The 20,610-nt window shown below is 47.1% G+C and overlaps 2 protein-coding genes across 4 annotated transcripts; one reads left to right on the top strand and one right to left on the bottom strand.

Moving 5' to 3' along the window:
• Window positions 1–6,977: 6,977 nt before the first annotated feature.
• FKBP11 (FKBP prolyl isomerase 11) lies at window positions 6,978–10,618 on the top strand. Of its 3 annotated transcripts, none has more exons than XM_055582536.1 (6): window positions 7,060–7,384; window positions 7,556–7,621; window positions 7,991–8,078; window positions 8,373–8,406; window positions 8,750–8,889; window positions 10,366–10,613. In XM_055582536.1, exons 1-6 carry the CDS (start codon window positions 7,256–7,258, stop codon window positions 10,581–10,583), a joined length of 675 nt encoding a protein of 224 aa, XP_055438511.1. In that variant the 5' UTR covers window positions 7,060–7,255; the 3' UTR covers window positions 10,584–10,613. The 3 variants fall into 3 exon arrangements, with proteins under 3 accessions (XP_055438520.1, XP_055438511.1, XP_055438530.1); XM_055582555.1 differs by having other exon boundaries at window positions 7,076–7,384; window positions 8,750–8,820; window positions 10,366–10,608; XM_055582545.1 differs by lacking the exon at window positions 7,556–7,621 and having other exon boundaries at window positions 6,978–7,384; window positions 10,366–10,618.
• Window positions 10,619–11,213: 595 nt separating this feature from the next.
• CCDC65 (coiled-coil domain containing 65) lies at window positions 11,214–19,372 on the bottom strand. Its single transcript, XM_055582508.1, has 8 exons — window positions 19,057–19,372; window positions 18,169–18,336; window positions 14,937–15,106; window positions 13,950–14,088; window positions 12,915–13,112; window positions 12,496–12,714; window positions 11,726–11,878; window positions 11,214–11,615 (listed from the first exon to the last, which is right to left on the bottom strand). Exons 1-8 carry the CDS (start codon window positions 19,186–19,188, stop codon window positions 11,298–11,300), a joined length of 1,497 nt encoding a protein of 498 aa, XP_055438483.1. The 5' UTR covers window positions 19,189–19,372; the 3' UTR covers window positions 11,214–11,297.
• Window positions 19,373–20,610: the final 1,238 nt, after the last annotated feature.

The raw sequence follows: 20,610 nt of genomic DNA, 5'->3' as shown, positions 1-20,610 counted from the left end.
CTCAGATCTCCCCAGCCCTGTGCCTCAGCTGCTTCTAGTTGGACCAGGGTCCCCTCATCCATAGGTTGGAGTCTGCTCACCCATCTAGTTCTGGACTTTGGCATTGCGTAAGGTGAAGGGTAAAGGTCTGAGTAGTGTAATGAACTTGACCCTCCTTACAGCTCATGGCCCTGCATCACCTCTGCTTTAGGTGTCCGGTTCCCCATTGTCAGGAGGCCAGACCTCATCCAGAGATAACGTTTTGAGGAAAAAGACAAGCCTTGTCCTTCCATCCAATTCCCACCACTACTCTTTTCCTCTCCTGCTGTTACTCAGGCAAAGAAAGGGATGCTGCTCCCCTTTCTTGGTGAGGTCTGAGTGAGCCAGGCAGGCCTTCCCTGCTCTCACCACTTTCCTAAGATTTAATGACAGAGATCTTCCCAACTTGATGTTATGGAAAAGGCACAGGATATAGGCATGTAATAAGTTTGAGAGCCCCAAATACCAGTGTGAAATTATCCTTTGTGTTCAGCTACCTCCCTGCTGCCTCCCCTGGCAATCTTCCTTTTCAGCCCCTCTCTTGCTATTAAAATAATCCATCATGGTTAAGGACCAGTGCATCTGCCCTTATGAACCCTTAAACTACTTCAATCAGACATTGCTTTATCAACCCCATAAGCTTTGAACACTACCCACATAACCCTGAAAACCAGGTGAAGCTTTCTTCCTCCTGGGCTCCTCAGAAGCCTGCTTGGTGACCAAGGTTGTTGATAAGTTAGGAGCACTTGCCCAAGTGCATTATTTGTATACTAACAAATGGATAACTTCTAGAGCTACAGCCCTACATAAGATAATGGTAATGGAGAGGACTTTAGCAGGATGGCAGGCCAGTGGGGGTCTTTGGACCTCTGGCAACTTGGGGAGAGGATGGTCTAGTGTCTCTGTCCCTCAGTAGTCAGTCCAGGATGCCAGGAAAGAGGGGGAGCTCTCTTGTGGCAGTTGCTTGAAACTTCTAGCTTTTGGGGGGATGGAGGAGGACATGGGGAGATGAAAGGGAGACTTAACCTGGAAGGTGAATGTTTAGCATCCAGCTCTTAAGACAAAAGCAACCTTATCTTCCCAGAACACGAATAGCTCCTCATTCATGGCTTGGCCTAGGATAATCTGGGCAAGGGAGCTTCTGAAGTGAGCCTAGAGAAAGCTAGTGGAAAGCCTTGGATCGGGCCAGGTGGGATGGAGTCAGTGACAGGCAGGATAAGTGTGAGTGGGTGTGACTTTCTCGGACTAGAGGCATAAGGTCTGAAAGCTCTGGGAAGTCACCGCACTGTCTCCAGCATCAGGTACTTAGACTGGTCAGAGCAGACAGCGGACAGGTATTTATTCTGTACCTTCGTGTCTGCAGACCTGTGCTGAGTGAAGTTAAACCATGGTACTGAGGGAGAGACCAGGAAGTCTATTCCTAGGCTGCTCGGGAATCCTTTGGGATAACCACAAAGTACCACACGGGGTAGTGAGAGTGTAGAAGGGATACCCCCTTGCCGCTGCTTGGAGCAGGGAGTGGTGTCTTTGTGCAGGCAGTCATAATATTAAGAACACTCTCTTTTCCAGCTCAGAAGGGTGTGGAGGTAGAAGGGTCAAAGTCCAATTCTCTCTCTCCCCCCCTTTTTTTTTTTAAACTGGGAACTGGAGGTTTACAGAGTCAAGCTGGCCACTGGGGAGTCATGGGATCCAAGTGCCTTTTTTCCTCTGCAAGCTTTTCATTCAAATTAGGTTTCCTGGCTTTGATTACTGGGAAGGGTAAGGATGACCCTGAGTTCCTGAGCAAGGGAAGAAAGGGTTAGGTGTGAGGAAATCAGAGCCTTGACTGATAAAGGGCGCAGTGCTGCCGAAGGGCCATGGTGGAGGCCTGGAAGTGAGGGACTTGGGCCAGAACTATTTACCATCAAGGCTTGAAGGTAAGCGTCTCCTTGTTTGTGTCACTGTGGCCATGAGCCACGGAAGAGAGTATCTGGGCTCTAGTTTAGCAGCAGATCTGACTTCCGAGCTGAATGTGGTAGAGAGGGCAACACACAAGCCAGAACTCTGCTATCTCTGCCCAGAGCTGACAGTGCAGCCCACACCCGCTTCCTGCCTGACCCTTCCTTCAAAGCAGGTGCATTGAGAGCTGTCTCTGAGGAGATCTGAACAGTTAGGCTAGGCCAGGCAGGAGGTTTGAGAATGAACTGGTCCACCCAGCACTCCCTCCCACATGTTGTCAAGAACTGTCCCAGAACAGAATTGAGTACAAGGCCTTCTAAGGGTTGGAGGGCTTAGCTTGGGGTTTTGAACTACAGGGATTTGGATGCTAGCTTTTTTCTGAGTTCTGAATATAGGAATCCTGCCTTTAGGTAATAGAGAGGAGATGGAGAATCTGTTTTTGCCTATGCCAGATCTTGTATCGATGTCACGATACATCCATGGCTAGAAGAGCCAAAGGGGATAGTGGCGGGGGTAACATATTCCTGGTTATGCGCATATAACCAGATGCAAAAAGAAAACATCTAGTCAGCCTGGGTATGCATGCTCCTGAAAATAAGGCATTCAATTTTGAACCCAGATTTTACATGCTGACTCACTTAAGTTTTTATTTATTAGCAATCTGTTAAACATATTAAAACCATTTAAAAAGCAGTGCCTTGCTTGCTATCTGACACATAGTAGGCACTCAGCTTTGACGAAGGAATCAACATCATTGTCTTTGACCAAGCTGGGCACGGTGGGTGCCCCGTGAAGCTTGGAAGCCAGGCGTATGTGGTAGTTTCTCCTACTTGCTGACACAGACACCTTTGAAGGTGGAAGCCGCTCCAGGGGTGGCCCTCTGATGAACTTGTGCCTTGAGTCAGGTTGGGCCAGTCTCCACTACCTTTCCCAAGGCAATGTCACCTTTCTCTGCCTGTCCAGGTGGCTCACTGGTAAAGAATCCACCTGCCAGTGCAGGAGACGTAGGACATACAGGTTTGATTCCTGGGTCAGAAAGATCCTTGGAATAGAAAATGAAAACCCACTCCAGTATTCTTGCCTGGAAAATTCTATGGACAGAGGAGCCTGGTGGGCTGCAGTCCATGGGGTCACAAAGACACAACTGAGTGACTGAGCCTGCACACACAGGCTCCTAACTTGACCTAAGGAGAAAACTCCCTCCCTGGTCTCTCCTGGGTCCAGAGGGCTTGTGCTGCCCTCTGTGGGTGATACTGCTGCCTTAGTTTTGCCCTTTTCTGCTGTTACCCTCTCACCTGTTCCCATTCAGACCACCAAACAAAGCCTCTGAGCGGGACAAGACAGTAGCCTTCCACCTCCAGTACTGCACCAGCACGGCATTCAGTGCGACCCCTTTGCCCAGAAACTTTCAGTGGATTCTCACTACCATTCAAGTCTCTCCATTCCAACTCTTACTTGTCTCTCCAGTTACCTCTGTCTACTCTCCTGGCTAAATCCCTTACTTTAGCTAAACTGATTTGTTCATTTCCCCCAAATATCTGACCCTCTGCCTTTATACCTTTTCTCACTTGTTTAAAAATACCACTTTCAAAAAAAAAAAATCCCACTTACAGGATCTGCAAAGTTACCCGAGCTTCCCTGGTGGCTCAGACAGTAAAGAATCTGCCTGCAATGTGGAAAACCTGGGTTCATTCCCTGGGTTGGGAAGTTCCCCTGAAGAAGGAAATGGCAACCCCCTCCAGTTTTCTTTCCTGGAGAATCCCCATGGACAGCGGAGCTGGTCGGCCACAGTCCATGGGGTCACAAAGAGTCAGACACGACTGAGTGATTAAGCACAAAGTTACCCATGACCTCTCTAATTACAGGAAATGTTTTTCAGGAATTCCCTGGTGGTCCAGTGCTTAGGACTCAGCACTGTTACTGCCAGGGCCCCAGGTTCGATCCCTGGTAGGGGAACTAAAATCCCGTAAGTCATGCAGTGCGGCCGAAATAACAACAACACAAGGACGCTTTGCTTCTCGGTTTGGCTCCTTTAGCTCTGTTAGCCCAACTCCTTCAACACTTCCCACACATCGTCTTGCATGGCTGGATATCACGTTCATTCATTCAAAATTTTACAATTTATTTTTGTAACCCAAATAATTCCTATTGCAAAAGATTCAAATACTACATACATGTTCAGAGCAACATTTACGTAATACTCGTTCCCCTCTGCTCACTCTGTTCCCAGAGGTAACCCCCCTCAGTTGTTTGGTGTGCATCCTCTAGTTCCTTTTCTAAATATATGTATCTGTCCATATTTGGGAAGGGGTTAAAGTACAAAGGGCTCATATCACATGTATCAGTTTTTTTTTTTAAACTTAAAGGTATATATGCTTGTCTTAGGGTTTTCTCTATTAGTATAGTTAGGTTTTCCCTCTAATGGTGTCTCAGTATTGCAATAGTATATTTACTCAAAGCATATTTGTCTAGAATCTGTTGTATGGAGGGTATTGTGCAGCTGGCACCTGAGGGACTCCAGATATGATCACAGCCTTGTCCTTGCCATCGGTGAGGTCGCTCTTGGGGAGGAAGGAGCAGGAATACACAACTAACTACAACACAAGGGAGAATACAATAAAGTCCCCAAGCGTCTGCCTGAAGTTCAGAAATAAGTCACTTCGAGCAAGGGGATCAGAACTTCACAGAGGAGGTGATCTTTGAGCTTGGCTTAGAGGGAGCTTGACAGGTGAGGGAAGAGCATGAGCTGTACACAGAGATGGAAACAACGCAGGTTCATCCGACGCCAAGAGCATCATGATGCCAAGAGGATTTGATTCAATTTATATGTAAACATTTATTGAGCATCTAATGTGTCAGGCACCATACTAGGCAATGAGAATATAAAAATGGGAAAAGTGAAGTTCCTGTTTTTAAGGCTTTTATTTTAATGGAATCAAAGCAAAATTTGGAAAGGCAGATTAAGACCAGATAATGAAAGCTTTCAATTGGTATGTCAGGTTGTCTGAATTTAATTCACTGGGCAATGTGGAGCCACGCAGGCTTTTTAGTAGCCAGGTAGGTAACATGACTGAAGCTGAACAGATAGCCGCAGTGTACAGAATGGGCTAGAGTAGAAAGAGGCTGAGGGCTTATACTCTTTGTTGTTTTAACAAGATAGAGGTTGATTTCTACCTCAGTTAAAAGGTACCTGGTGTAGCTTGGAATGGTGGCGCTGTAGTTACCACTGTCCTCGCATGTAGCTTATGTCCTCATGCTCACCTCATGGTCTAACATGGCTGCTAGAGTGTAGTTCATCTTGTCTACATTCTAGGCAACAGGAAGAAGGAAGGGAAGGAGACTGGGGGAGGAGGTGAGGCACTGTGACACATTTCTTAGCTAAATTAGCTCCTTTTAAGCAGCCTCCCTGAAAGTCCAGGACAATATTATATCTTATTGACCATCAGACTTGAAGGGAGACTTGGAAATAATAGTTTGTTTTTTTTTTAATATAGTTTTTTTGTGTTTGATTTTGTTTCCTTTTAAAAAATTTGCATACAGTGCACACATACAGTTTGATAAGCATACACCCATGTAACCCACATCCCTATCAAGATACAGAGTGTTCCATCACCCCTAGAAGGAGGCTTTAAAGAAAAAAAGATAACCCAAAAAAGGGACTTCCCTGGTGGTCCAGTGGTTAAGAATCTGCCTGCCAATTCAGGGGGCACGGGTTCGATCCTTGGTCCAGGAAGATTCCACATGCTTCGGGGCAACTAAGCCCATGCACCACAACTAGTGAGCTTGTGCTTTAGGGCTTTCAAGCTGCAGCTCCTGAAGCCCCAGCAGCCTAGAGCCTATGCCGCAAAATAAGAGAAACCACCGCAATGAGAAGGCTGCTCTCCACACCTAGAGAGTAGCCACTGCTCACTGCAACCAGAGACAACGCCCCAGCACAGCAACCCCAAAGAAAGAAAGAATGAAGGATTAAATAGGGTGGTAGCCATGGGAATGGAAAGAGAGCTGGAGAGGCTGGAGAGGGAGAATCCAGAGGAGACTGGTTGGATGTGGGGCAAGTGAGAGAAGAATCATAGAGAAGGCTGATAGCAGAACAAATAGAAACAGGACGCTGGGTGCAAAATCCAGATTGTTACAGGTGGGATGGAGGAGAAAGAGCAATGAGTATGGTAGTGTGTGTGTTGATTTGAGGTACTGATCAGACATCCAGGTGGAGGCCTGCAGTACACAAGTTGTGTCTAAAATTGGGAGGGCAGTCAGAGCTCAGGGGCATCATGGACCGGAAAGATGTTAAGGAGGACAAGGCCTAAGAGGTGACCCCAAACAATGATGACTGTGAGCTCACTGATGGGCAAAATCCAGATACCTAAAGCCTAAGTGGGCAGTGAGGGCTTGAATCATGCAGAAGGGGATTGGTAGGGTCACCTGAAATAATAGAAAAACTAAAAACTGAAGTCCTTGCACAAACAAAAGGAGTGTATGTAGCTGCCCTTTAGACAGGTTTGTTGAAAAAGGAAATAAATGGTACTCTCAGAGGAAAAGACCAGGGATCCACTCCCTCCTTATAGTAAAGAGCCCTGTGCTCTTTTCAACTACCATCCCTAAGGGTGGGGTGATGGGACAGCACCCTGCCTCCTTTTGGGTATATGACCTCCAGGAATGCAAGCTGAATGGCTGGATGTGGGAGAGGGCTGCCATCTTTGACAACTGCTGGGCTGGGGTGGGCCAGTCAGATCCTGCCAGGATAGGTGTGAGGAGACCTAAGAGGAAAGAGCAGGGAGCAAGCGGACTAGACTCAGGTAGTCCTAGGGTTGAATCCTGCCTCTGTCACCACCTAGCTAGTTAAACTAGTTTAACTTAGTTAAGCTAAACTAGCTAGTTTAACTTGAGTAAGTTGAAGTTACTTAACCCGAACACCCAGTTCCTCATCTGTAAAATAGAAACAACTATGTCTACCTTTCAAGGTGGTTTTGAGGATTACAGACGAGTGTCTGGAACACAATAGGTAATCGAAAATGGATGCTACGATGTGACTCAGCCCCTCGCTGTGGGACCCAACGAACGGCTAACCGACAGGTCGGAGTCTCGCCCTCAGGATCTCAGAGGGCCGGGAGAGCTCCCGTGGCCTCCTCCCTGCAGGAGGTGGGGACTAGGTGGAGGAAGGGCTGAGGGAGGAGGAGCTGGCGCGTCTCGACCCGCCCCGTCCCATCCAGTCTGGCCTGGGCGCCGAAGGAACTGCGGTCCCAGCCCCTGTCATCCAGCGGCTTGTCCTGCGTGCCCCGAGCCCTGCCCGCACCCAGTTATGACTCTGCGCCCCTCACTTCTCCCGCTCCGACTGCTGCTGCTGCTGCTGCTCAGGGGGGCGGTGTGCCGGGCGGAGGCTGGGTCCGAAACCGAAAGTCCCGTCCGGACCCTCCAAGTGGAGACTCTGGTGAGGAGGAGAGAATCCCGGGTGGGCGCTGTGGATGGAGGTCAGGCCCGGTTGCGGGGAAGGTCGGGGTCTAAAGGATCCTGGGAGCGGGGAGGAGGGAGTGCAGGCACCGAATTGGGGGTGCCGCGTCGAGGGGCAGGAACCTCCCTGACTCGTGTAGTGCGATCATAGGTGGAGCCCCCCGAGCCGTGTGCTGAGCCTGCTGCCTTTGGAGACACGCTTCACATACACTACTCGGTGAGGGGCCTGAGGGGCAGCGGCGGGGCCCCGGGGGCGGCGCCCCGCTGAAACACGTCAGCTTTGGCTTGGACACGTGGCAAGCGGTCCGGGAGTAACTCCCGCTCTGGGGTCCTCCGGCACGTGGCGGGGGGGAGGGGCGTGCCTCTTCCCTACCTTTTCCCCTTCCCTGCTCTTCCGCAGTGAAGTGAAGGGTGGAGGGATCTCCGAGAAGTGCCAGCCCTTTTGGGGCTTCCTGTTCCTTTCTGCCCGAAAGGGAACGTTAGACTGCAGCTGCTAGGGGTTGCGGGTCGAGGCCAGGTGTGTGCGCACCCTGCTGGGAGGGAGCGGTATGGTGGGCGCTCTAGATGCTCTCCTTCCCACCCCCAGGGCAGCCTGGTAGATGGACGCATCTTTGACACGTCTCTGACCAGAGACCCTCTGGTTATAGAACTTGGCCAAAAGCAGGTGATACCAGGTATGTGAGCTGCACTTTCATTCCATTTCTTCCCAACCTAAGCCCTTTCTTAGTCTCTTTAACCTCTCAGCTACCTTGGAAATGCCCTCCCCACCCCCCACCCAGGGTTCTACCACTCACCTCCGGAGGTTCAAATCCCACTCCTAGTACTCCTCTTACCGCATACCACATTGGAAGCCAGAGATTCCAGAAGTGGGGAGCTCAACTGAGGGTCATGGGGAGTGTTTGATCTTCCTCTCCCAGGATTTGGGGACTGTAGATAGCTTCCTATTCATTTGTGTCTTCTTCCTCAAGGTCTGGAGCAGAGCCTTCTAGACATGTGTGTGGGGTGAGTATCTGGGCAGGGGTGGGCTTGGGTGTACCCCTTCTGCATGGGTGGAGGCCGTCTCTGCTCCTAGAGGAGGCAGGAGAATGGGCTCTGGCTTCGTACTGGGTAGGCCCTGGTCTCTGGGCATGGAGGCTCTGGATGAAGCCTCAGGCTTTTTCTGGCTGGGGGTTCTGTTGGTGGAGTTGAGACACCTTGGCCAGTCAACCTGTTCAGTGCTCAGGTGGGAAAGTTCATGTTTTGAGTGTGAATATCCAGAGGGTTTTGTTGGTGGGACTTCAGATGGACTGAGGTGGTTGGCCCACCTGGTTCTACCCCTGGCTATGACTCACATTCCTTTCCTTAGAGAGAAGCGAAGGGTAATCATTCCTTCTCACCTGGCCTATGGAAAACGGGGATTTCCACCATCTATCCCAGGTAATCTGACGAGGCGGCTCTCTGGCTATCGAGATACCCAGTCCCTGGGATTTCCCTGGCAATCCAGAGGTTAGGACTCTCTGCTTCCAACTCATAGAGCGCGGGTGTGAGCCCTGGTCGGGGAACTAAGATCCCACATGCCAGAGAGCAAAGCCAAAAACAAACAAAAAAGAAACAGTCCCTAGGAGCTACAAGGAGCTATGCACTTTGAAGCCTGAGAAGGCCAAAACCCAGTTTGCTAAATGGTGTAGGACTGGCTGATGCCTCCTTCTGCAGGGCCTCCTTTTTCCTCCTCAGATCACCAGCAGGGACTAGAGACATATAACCTGTTAAAGCCACCTGGCTTGTCCTCTGGCAGCCGGCCACTTTCTAGGGAGGTGACCCTTGCTTGAGCCACACGAGTCTGCTGCCTGTGCCACCTCTCCGAGAACTTTGGGTTGCTTTCCTGTGCTTTTCCTACGACTCCAGACTGTCATTTGTGCAGCCGGCATGGCTTCTCACCACATCTCCACAGTTCCTTTCAGCCTCCACTAGAGAAGAGCTGGTGAAAATGGTCACAGTCAAGTAATTCAAAACAAAATAAAAACATTTAAAAGCCAAGCCTGGGGGCCTCCCTGGGGTTCTAGTTAACACTTCCCCTTCCAATGCTGGGGGTGTGAGTTCCATATCTCTGGGCCAAAAAACCAAAACAAAACAGAAGCAATATTGTAACAAATTCAATAAAGACTTTAAAAATGGTCCACATAAAAAAAAAACCCCAGAACTTAAAAAAAGCCAAGCCCTCACAGGTCACTGCTAATACCTATTTTTTAAGGCCTGAGCCCCAACAGATTTTCCAAGACGCATATCTCTTGCTTTTGGTTATAAGAAATGTTCCATTAGCTAAAATGAGTTGTACTGGGATAAAAATTCTTATCCTAAGTTCTAGCTTAGAGGGAGACCCAGAGAGAGGGTCAGGGGACTAAAGAGAAATTCTTTTACCCAAAGCTCTGTTGCCTCCTCATCTCCAGCACTGCTTGTTTACATTCTCCCCCATCTCACTCCTGTTCATTTCTCCATTCCGAACGTCTTAAACCACATCCTGCCTCTCTAGCCATGTTGAAACACCTGTTTTTTTTCTTTTTTTAAAGAATCACAGTGAGTGTGCTTACTGGTTGGTGACATTTTAAAAAGTCTAGTTTAAGTTCAGTTAATTTCAGCCTTGCAAAGATTCTATCCCTGTGGCTGTTCAGAGATAGTTAGTACAGAAGTTCTCTAACTTATAAATGGAGAACGGCCTGTACTTTTCACAAAGGTCCTGTTGTGTCAAAGACCTGTCAGTGAAGACAAGCCACACTTGTATATTTGGGGCAAACATGACTATCACTCAATAGCCTCATAACCCTCCTCTGCCTCTTGCATTAAGAGAACTCAGCCCCACATTTAAATCTTGCCAACTTCACAGATGTTGCTGCGGTGTGGTCTGCCCTCCCTATTTGCATTCAGATTCTGAGCCCTGGATATAGTGCACAGGGATTCTAACCTTCACCTCCTCTCTGCCTCCAGCGGATGCAGAGCTGCATTTTGATGTGGAACTGATTGCACTGATCCGAGCCAACTACTGGCAGAAGCTGGTGAAGGGCATTTTGCCTCTGGTAGGCATGGCCATGGTGCCAGCCCTCCTGGGCCTCATTGGGTATCATCTATACAGAAAGGCCAGCAGTCCTAAAATCTCCAAAAAGAAGCTCAAGGAAGAGAAACGAAACAAGAGCAAAAAGAAATAATAAACAATTTTTAAAAAACTTTGCATTCTTCACCTGATACTTTCTGCGGCTGCCTTTGTAAGTGGGAATGAGATAAAGGGCTGAGGAAAAAGGCATTCTTAGTTGGGTTCTGCTTGGTAGGGGGTGGTCGGAGGCTTTGGATCAGTTCTCCTGGCCTCCTCTTCCTGTCCTAACTTACACCAAGGACCATAGGATCCCTGGGTCCTGAAAGCATGGGTTTTGGCTCCCGTGGTGTCCCGACACCGAGGAGCAATACCTTACCGAGAAGTAAACGTTGGGGCAGTTGCCTGGCTACTCTCTCTACTCCCTGTGCTGTGTGTGTGCCAGGTCGCTTCAGTTGTGGCAGACTCTTTGCGACCCCATGGACTGTAGGCCCCTAGGCTCCTCTGTCCATGGGGATTCTCAGGCAAGAATACTGGAGTGGGTTGCTGTACCCTCCTCCAGGTGATCTTCCCAACCCAGGGATCGAACCGCATCTCTTACGTCTCTTGCATTGGCAGGTGTTTGTTTTTTTTTTTTTTTACCACTAGTGCCACCTGGGAAGCCCTCTCTCCTCCCTAGGGCTGCTGTATGCCTAATATCCTCTAAGTAGACTGTTTAATCCAACATGGAAAAGATATAGAGACCTCATAAACTCCATGGTGATTTTTAATAGCAAAGTCCTTGGGTTTCTCAAAACATTCTCTGGGATTGAAAAGAGGTTTTCCCCTAGTATCACAGGGTGTGGGAGACCACATGAGCGGCTTCAATGATGTTGTAAGTGGCTGGAGGTTTTTTGTCACCTGGCTGGGCTGTGGGCATGGGCAGGAGCTGGGGTAAGTTGCTGCGGTGATTGACGATGAAGAGTGGGTTGAGCTGGCTCAGCACTTCATCACTCACGGAGATGCCATCCAAGTACTGCCTGAGCATCTCCCGCAGCTTCTCATTGATTTCTAACAACTGAGCACGTCTGTGCCGAAGGCTCAGTTGCTCCAGTTTCACTTTGTTGTACCTTTTCCAGAAATTCTCCATCCCTTTGTAGTCCATTATCACCTGGGAGTGAGTTACAGGGAGAAGGTGTGTGGTAGGATCTGTCAGCAAGTGTAGCCCAGTGCTCTGTCACCCCAGCCTCAGGTGGTGGCCTTGGGCCCGTGGAACCTTACCTTTCCAAGCTCTTCATTAAACTCCTCTAGGTCCACTGTCTCTATCTCTTCCTGCTCCTTGGGAGTCAACACCGATGAATAAAAAGGCAGCACTTTTTCTTCTTCTGTTTCAAATTTCCTACATATTTCAGCAAGTTTAAGAATCTTTTCACCCTGTTGGAAGCAAGCAGAAACCTTCTATTAGGAAAGGGATTGGGAAGGGGAAATAGTGGAGTTGGTTCCCCTGCTTCAATCCAGGGAAGCTACTTAGCCAAATGGGATACAAAAGTAATACATCCAACACAAAGGGCTTACAAGCACTATTCCAGATATTTTATATTCTTCTAAAACCCATTCACTATTAACTCATTAAATTGAAGAGGTGAGAAGTGAGGGACTTCCTGGTGGTCCAGTGGCTAAGGATCTGCCTTCCAGTGCAGGGGACATGGGTTCCATCCCTGGTTGGGGAACTAAGATCCCACATACCGTGGAACAACTAAGCCCGAGTGCCTCAACTAGAGAGCCCGTGTCCTGCAACCACTGAGCCTGTGAGCCACAACTATAGAGAAACTAGCATGCCACAACTAAGAGCCGATGCAGCCCATAAATAAAAGAAATAAATATTAAATAAAATAATATGTGAGAGGCAAGGGAACATGAAATAAAATAGGTATTCCAAGTGTGCACTCAGGTAGGAAGCTGGGGGAAGCCCTCTGTTTTGCCAGCCCCTTTCACTCTGCAGGGAGCCAGGTTCCCTGGTTCTGTTCTGGCTACCCTCTCCCCTTTGTTACCTTGTCGACAATCTCCCTCAGGGCCTTGAGGGTAGCACTGCTTTCCAGGGTGAGTTTGACTAAGTTCTCCTGTGCTATTCCCCGGGCCTGAGTCCTCTGGGCCTTAAGTTTTCGCAGTTGTACCAGGACCAACTCCTTGTCTTCACGAATGTCCTGATTCTGTTCTTCACTCTCGCGGCTGTGCACCAGGATCTTGCCTTTTAAAATAATGATGGAATCCTAGAGGAACAGGGTAGATTAGAGGAAACACTTGACTACGTGAGGGTCTTCAGTGGAGCAGATAGAAGGACTGTCTGGGGACTGAAATCAGAGCATACCATCTCTCCCCAAACAGTGATGAAGCCCAGGGGAAATGGGAAGAAGAACAGGGGATAATGGAGCAGTTAAAGCAGTGAGTCGCCCAGGTGAGCTGCACTAACCTGTAGTTTCTGTATTTTTTTCATCTGTGCTTCAATCTCTTTGGAGCTTTTCTCGTCCTTCACCTTGAGAGTCTCGAAGGCAATCTTTCGATCCTCTGTAGCATCAGTGTAATTCTTGAGTGCATCCTGGAACCTTCTCCACAGATCTTCTACTATGTTCTCCAGTTGCAGTCTTAGAAAGTGCTTCTCTTCTAAATTCTGGGAAGTGATCCCCAAATAGCCAGTGTTTGGACTTAACCTATTAGCACCCTTTCTCTGGCACCAACACCTCCCCCTCTTGAACTGTTTGTAGCACAGCATGGTGCAGAGGTTGCCAGTGAAAATGCCTACAAAGACCAGGCAGATGATATAAATAAGTGCTGTGGGCTATGTGGGGCCAGTGGTGAATCCCAGAGGAAATGCCCCATTGGTGGGGGGGTGAGGGCACAGCTGCTCAGCTCCATGGGAACGTCCCCATTTGAAAATGTGGCCCACTGTTACCAGATCTTTAAATTGTTTAGGGGAAGTTGCAGTTTTGGATTTTTTTTGTGAAATCTCCCAATTTTTAAATGTAGAAAGCTTATAAAAGTTTGTATGAAATATTATAGGCCAAAATGAAAACAAAGCACTCTACCCTCCAAACCCAGGTCTTCAGGCTGGCTAAGTTGGCAGCCTCCAAGGTGGTGGAAGCTCTTGGGGCCAAGTGGCAGGAGAACTGGACTTCCCCCCTGGCTTGATCACAAATCAGCAGCCTGACTTTGGCAGGTCATTAAGGTCCACTTTGGACCTTAATTTCTTCTTCTACAGATCACAGGGGTGAAGTGAGAGGATCTCCTTGGTGTGTGTTAGCTCTAAAATGCATTTTCTTGGTATTTCAGATGGTCTTTCCTCCTCAGCAATTTTCACAAGATTACAAAAAGCCGCAGGGGTATACCTACAGTGGCAACAGGCATTTTATTGACTGTATTGGTTAAAGGGATCTCTTCTAGCTCTACTACCTTCAGAACTTTTTTCTCCCTTTTCCCCACCTCCTGCCCATCTGCTCTCCCTCCGTACCTTGTTTTTCAGATCGTCCCACATGCTCTGGAACTCCAGCTTGCTTTCATATTCGGAATCTATGTAGTTCTGCTCCATGGCCATGAAGACATCTTGTAGGTAGTGAATCTCTTTTTCATGTTGGTCAATAATTGTTTTCCTGTAGGAGATAAGATACTGTTCCTGCTCTGAGGCATTAAGCATAAGGACCAATAATGACAATGCAGAGCAGTATGTAATAAAACTATATGAATGGTACAAACTCTTAGGTACTGAAGAAGAATGGAAGGAGCGCAGGTTCTGTCCTTTGCCGGGCCAGAAAAAATGAATAATATTAGTTTGATTTTTGAATAGGTAATATATTCATATGATAAAAAAATAAAAAAGTACAAAATGTTGCAGTGAAAAGTCTCTTTCCCATCTGTATTGCTGATCCTGTTCCGGATGCCAATTTTCTTGCTGTTCACACTGTCCACACTGTTCGCTGAACCCAGGATAGGTAAGCCGAGAGCTAAGAGGTTGGAAGAAGACACAGACACTATAGGAACTCTAGCCAGGTTTATTCTCTCCTGGCTGGCATGGCAGCCATAACACAGCCTCTCTTCTGGCTGACGCTGCACCCATAGACATAACACAACATAACTGCACACAACCCTTCTGGGCTTTTCCAGGTGATGCTCATATAGGCACACCGCACAAAGGAGTCCGGAACCAACCGAGTACCTCCTGATGCGCATGCGTAGTGCTACAAGTGATCTCAGCAATCACATAATCATTGTTTACAGAACATGGGGCAGAGGGCATGAGACAGTAGGGCGAGAGGGCCTGAATGGTGCCATCTTGTTAATTTCCCCATACTATCGCTGTCCTCCAGGTAGGTAGATGGGTAGGATTTTGATCGCTGCAAGTGGGTGGCTGCTTACAGGTAGCATCTTGACATAGGCTCTGGATACGGCCCTGGGCTCAACACCCTCCCCCACCCCCATAGCTCCTCTTAGGCCCCCACACCTTTCAGTTTCAAACTCCTTGGTTAGGGCCTCCAGCTCCATGTTGTAATTTTCCTCTAGGAGGTTGAGCCGGCATCTCTGCAGGGCCAAGAGCTGGTCGATGCTGTGCAGGTGGCTGCGCAAGGCGTGGGCGTGCTGCTCCTCGGCTTCCGACAGGTCCTTTGCTAAAGACTGGGTAGGAAACAGAGTTACCACTTTGGCTGAATGGCAGCTGGGTGAGAAAATAAAAATGTATTCAGCTAGCTAGTTCCTATTTTCCCTAGTACCTAAATGCCAGTTCTTTGGCTCTGGGATCTCGGGTTGTCCCGCTTTGGAATGTAAGAAGCCAGTGCCGGTGGAGGGGCCCTGTGAAAGCATTCATTCCAGTCAACAGCCCCGCTGAGATCCCAGTGGACAGTCAGAATCAATGCCAGTCACCTTACACATGCAGCTCAGTCAAGCCCCCAAGTGTCATCTTACTGAAAACCGTGTGAGAGGTGCCAGGCGAGAACCTCCCTGCTAAGCTAAGTCAACCTATAGAACCCCGAGAGAGAGTGAAATAAATTGTTGTTGTAAGTCGCTAATTTAAGGTGGTTTGTGATGTAGCTATAATAGATAATGAGAAGACATCCACTGGCAAAAAAAAAAAAAAAGCAACAGTGTGAACATCAATAAGGATAAGAATGGCAATGGGTTAAAAAATATCAAATGTGTTTGATTATGAGTTTATCAGGATACTTTAAAAAAATCAATTCCCATTAGAGGATGCCAATTTTTAAAAAAAAAAAACTGGTTTATAAAAGGGAAAAGAAAGAGTCAGGCATTTTTTATATAAATTATACCTCTGGGTAACTGGTAAATGATAGTAAGTATCTCTTTATTGAAGTATTTGAACTAATAAATGAAAAAAGAATGATACTATTAGAAAATCAGCATTAAAAAAAAGAAAACCAGCATTTTGCCACCCACAATGAATTAATCAATAGCTTCTATGAAAGAACACAGCACCTGCAAGCTTCTAGTTGGAATTACCAAAACACAGGAAATACTGAGGACAAAGTAACATGTTAAACCACAATACAGAATACTATGCAGTTGTAAAACACAATGAGAAGCATGGGCTAATGTGGAATAGTCCCCAGAATATATTATTAAATGAAAAAGGCAAGAGGCAGAACACTATGTAATACTACCATCTGTGTAAAAAAAAGCTTTTATCATGCAACTAAAATTACCAGGAAGGGCACTGGGTGGTTGAAAGGCACCAGTGGGAGGGAACTTTTCTGTACATAACTTTTTTATCTTTTGAATTTTGAATAATGTGGGTGAACTACTTATTCAAAAAAGCAAAACAAATTAAAATGAATAAAGCAAAAAAGCCTTTACGAAATGTCCAGATGATCCACTCACTGTAAACTACCACATTGCTAGCTTTTACTTATATGTTTAGTATGGGGCTTCCCTGGTAGCTCAGACAATATTCTGCCTCTGATGCAGGAGACCCAGTTTTTATCCCTGGGTTGGGAAGATCCCCTGGAGTAGAGAATGGCAACCCATTCCACTATTCTTGCCTAGAGCATACCATGGACAGAGGAGCCTGGCGGGCTACAGCCCTGTCAGGGAGTTGCAAAGAATTGCGTGGGGTCGCAAAGAGTCAGGCATGACTGAGCGACTTTAGTATGGATAAGATCTTTTGAAATAGGTGCTGATAATGGGAGACTATTCACTCACTCAGCTAAGGTGTACTAAATCTGCTCTGTACCAGCACTGTGCTGGATACTGAGGATTCAGAGATGAAAAGACTTTCACTGTCTCCAAAGGAGTCTGAAGTCTTGCAGTAGAAAAGGTTATATAAACAGAAAATTACAAATAAATCCTGAGAAAACAAAAAACAGGTGCAGATTAAATTCCCATTTTATAAAATTTGAAAAAATGTTACAGCACAACATGGAAAATGCTATGAGGTTGATGATTCCCCAGTGATAAGGGGATAGAAAAGACAGAGTGCACTGGGGAAGGCTTCATAGTAGAGATGTCATTTGTATCACTCTTGGAGGAGGAGTAAGAATTTGCCAGGAAAATGAGGAGATAAGGAAAAGAGAATTCCAGATAGAGGGAACAGCATGTGCAAAGGCACAGGAAAGAAGGCTGGCTATATGAAAGGTACAGGTAGAGGCCAGATCATGAAAGGCTTTGCTGTTCCTTCTGTGGAGGAAGGGAGCCATTATTTATGGAGCCACTAAGGAGATTTACACAGTGGAGTAACAGGAACAGATTTTTGTTTTAGAAAGATAATCCTGGTCATTGTGTAGACAATCAAACACTGGAAGATAAGAAGTTATTGCAGTAGAGATAATACCCGGGTCTCAACTACTGCAGGATAGTGGGGAAGAGCAGGGTGTGACTTATTCAAGCAGATTTACATAAGACTTAGTGCCAGAAGTCAGGGATGGAGGCCAAAGCTAGAATGATTCCCAGATTCCCGGGTTGGATGATAGTGAATGGCACCAGCCACCCAAACAGAGAGTATGAGAAAGACCAGATTGTGGAGTATGGGAAAGGGGACTGGAGAGAGGAGGAACTCATGAGTTCAGTTGTAAGAAGAGTGCAACAAACAGGAACAGATATTGAGGGATCCTAAACATAGGGACTTGAAATTCAAGAGAAAAAAATCCCTTACAGAAAAAGATGGTATGTACTCAACTCAAGAACCTCCCAAGGGCATAAAGTTAGCTGATTGAATTGGTTAGAGATCCAGAACCGTTCTTACCGATGGAGATCTTCACAACCTCATCCAGGGCCACTGAAGTTGAATCCAAGAGGCCACATGGAATTGGTTGCATAAAGCACTGGAGCGGGAATCAAGAAATCCATGCTATAGTCACAGCTCTCTCACTGACTAGCTGTGTGACCTTGGGCAAACTGCTTCTCTCTGGAACTAAGCCTTCTCACATTGAAATGAAAGTTTAGGACTAAGTTCAAGTCATTGGGTGATGTCTACTCTGCCTTTCAACTCTAATACTGTATAGTACTGGTTTGAGGCAGTAGATGATCAAGGAGAATGGCTCCTCTAACAGAAGGGGAGGGATGACAGCTCAGTATTCTATTTTTCACTTCAGTGAAATGAATGATAGCCTAGCAGCATCACAGCATGTGTCTTGGTAGTGCTTTAACATGAATTAATTCACTAGGCCCATTCTATTAAGAGATCAAAGGCAGTCATAATCAAGGGTTTCTTTGGGAAGAGAGCTTGCCTTGATGACACTGTCCTTGCAGTCCACCACTCGTTCAAATGTTTGGCTGAGGATCTCAATGTCTTTATGAAGCTCTCTCGTCTTGACTTCCCGAAGGACCGTTCTCCACTGTGTATTAATCTTATTAAGGTTCAAAGCACTGTTGTGCTCCTCCTTGGCCAGCTTGTCCTGTGGGAAGGAATAAATATATCCCGCCCCACATACACACCAGAGGTCAAAGGATGAGATGGTTAGATAGCATCACTGATTCAATGGACAAATGAATTTGAGAAAACTCTGGGAGATAATAGAGGACAGAAAAGCCCGGAGTGCTACAGTCCATGGGGTTGCAAAGAATCAGATATGACTTAGCCACTGAACAACAACAACCCCAGAGGTCAAGGCTAAAAGCCCTGATACAGTACAACAAACAAGATCAAACTTAGTTTGTCAACTAACATCTTACCCTTTGTCTTTTCTGAGGGACTCTTGTTTTGGGAGGGTCTTAAGTAAGACAGGATCTGCCCAGCGGCATTTTAGGGAGGGCAATGGTGAGTTTCCTTCTGGATGGAGGCATCAGAGCAGGACATTGTTCGTAATGGCTCATCTCGAGGGAGAATATTAGACTTTCAGATAGCTCAGACAGATGATAGCACCTACTATCCCAGTGCTGGGGCTCAGTAGTGATTGTCCAGCTCTATGCCATCTCCCTACCTCCATGCTTCACAGAGAACTGCTCCTTCCCCCATACAATATTGCCTGAAATCTAAGTCTATCTGGGTCTTAAGATTTCCAGGGGGAGGGGAGGCTACCATGAAAATGAGGCTGCCACAAAGACAGGGTCAAGGTGACAGGACCAGGGCAGGGGGTGGGTGGGGTTGGGCAGAGAGTAATGCAAAAACCCATCACCTTCAAGAACTGGTTCAGGAGCCTCTCTTTCTTCTTGGCCATCTCCTCCTCTGCCAACAACTTCTGCTGAAACAGAAGCAGCTGCTCCTCATCCGACAACGGCACCTTGGCTTTTTTCCCTTTCTTAGACATAGCTGAATCTGGGCGAGGATCCTCCACCTGCCACGGCCAGCATTAAAAGGGCAGGAGGAAAACGTCCCCAGAAAAGAGCCTTCTGGGACTGCCCCTGCAAGGGAATGTGACCTTAGATCTCAGACCTCAGGCGAGAGAAAACCTGGGAGAGCGGTGTGGCAGGGTTCCCAAGCCAAAGGACGCTTCTCCGTCTCCTAGCAACGGAGATCTCACTAAGATGGCGCTGTAGCAGCTAAGAGAAGGCGCGCTGTCTTGGAGCGCCCTCTGCTCGCTGGAGGACCTCAGTTTCTGAGAGAGGGTCGTTTCCTCCTCAATGAATATTCTAAAAATCTTTTGGGGGGGATTATTTTTCAGTAATGGCCATATCTTAAAATATATGTAATAACTAACTTTTGAGAGATATGGAGAAACAGGAATCTTCACAAACTGTTGGTGGCAAAGGTAAAATGGTAGAGCCATTTTGGCAGTTTGGCAGTTTCTTAAAATGTTAAACATAAATTTACCTTGTGATCCAGTAATTTCACGTTTAGATATCAATCTAAGAGAAGTGAGAGTGTATCCATATAACGACCGTCACAGGAATGCTCTTAGTGGCTTTAGTCATAATCAGTTCAGTTCAGTCGCTCAGTCGTGTCCGACTCTTCAACCCATGAATCGCAGCACGCCAGGCCTCCCTGTCCATCACCAACTCCCGGAGTTCACCCAAACTCATGTCCATCGAGTCGGTGATGCCATCCAGCCATCTCATCCTCTGTCGTCCCCTTCTCCTCCTGCCCCCAATCCCTCCCAGCATCAGGGTGTTTTCCAATGAGTCAACTCTTCACATGAGGTGGCCAAAGTATTGGAGTTTCAGCCTCAGCATCAGTCCTTCTAATGAACACCCAGGACTGATCTCCTTTAGGATGGACTGGTTGGATCTCCTTGCAGTCCAAGGGACTCTCAAGAGTCTTCTCCAACACCACAGTTCAAAAGCATCAATTCTGTGGCGCTCAGCTTTCTTCACAGTCCAACTCTCACATCCATACATGACCACAGGAAAAACCATAGCTTGACTAGACGAACCTTTGTGGGCAAAGTAATATCTCTGCTTTTTAATATACTGTCTAGGTTGGTCATAACTTTCCTTCCAAGGAGTAAGCGTCTTTAATTTCTTGACCGCAATCACCATCTACAGTGATTTTGGAGCCCCCAAAAATAAAGTCTGACACTCTTTCCACTGTTTCCCCATCTATTTCCCATGAAGTGATGAGACCAGATGCCATGATCTTCGTTTTTCTGAATGTTGAGCTTTAAGCCAACTTTTTCACTCTCCTCTTTCACTTTCATCAAGAGGCTTTTTAGTTCCTCTTCACTTTCTGCCATAAGGGTGGTGTCATCTGCATATCTGAGGTTATTGATATTTTTCCTGGCAATCTTTTTTTT

This window comes from Bubalus kerabau, chromosome 1 (assembly GCF_029407905.1).
Source record: "Bubalus kerabau isolate K-KA32 ecotype Philippines breed swamp buffalo chromosome 1, PCC_UOA_SB_1v2, whole genome shotgun sequence".
Taxonomy (NCBI): Eukaryota; Metazoa; Chordata; class Mammalia; order Artiodactyla; family Bovidae; genus Bubalus; species Bubalus kerabau.
The sequence above is the reverse complement of the archived record's forward strand: the minus strand, read 5'-3'. Positions and strand labels throughout refer to the sequence as shown.

What these genes read in the sequence shown, in the direction of transcription:
- CCDC65 (XM_055582508.1), bottom strand. Translation starts at nt 19,188, where the DNA reads ATGTCTAAGAAAGGGAAAAAAGCCAAGGTGCCGTTGTCGGATGAGGAG. An exon ending in TCCTGAACCAGTTCTTGAAG is followed by an intron (nt 18,337 to 19,056) that starts GTGATGGGTTTT and finishes TCCTTCCCACAG; the next exon opens with GACAAGCTGGCCAAGGAGGA. An exon ending in TGAGGGAGATTGTCGACAAG is followed by an intron (nt 11,879 to 12,495) that starts GTAACAAAGGGG and finishes TGCTTCCAACAG; the next exon opens with GGTGAAAAGATTCTTAAACT.
- FKBP11 (XM_055582536.1), top strand. Translation starts at nt 7,256, where the DNA reads ATGACTCTGCGCCCCTCACTTCTCCCGCTCCGACTGCTGCTGCTGCTG. An exon ending in CCAAAAGCAGGTGATACCAG is followed by an intron (nt 8,079 to 8,372) that starts GTATGTGAGCTG and finishes TTCTTCCTCAAG; the next exon opens with GTCTGGAGCAGAGCCTTCTA. An exon ending in CTTCTAGACATGTGTGTGGG is followed by an intron (nt 8,407 to 8,749) that starts GTGAGTATCTGG and finishes TCCTTTCCTTAG; the next exon opens with AGAGAAGCGAAGGGTAATCA.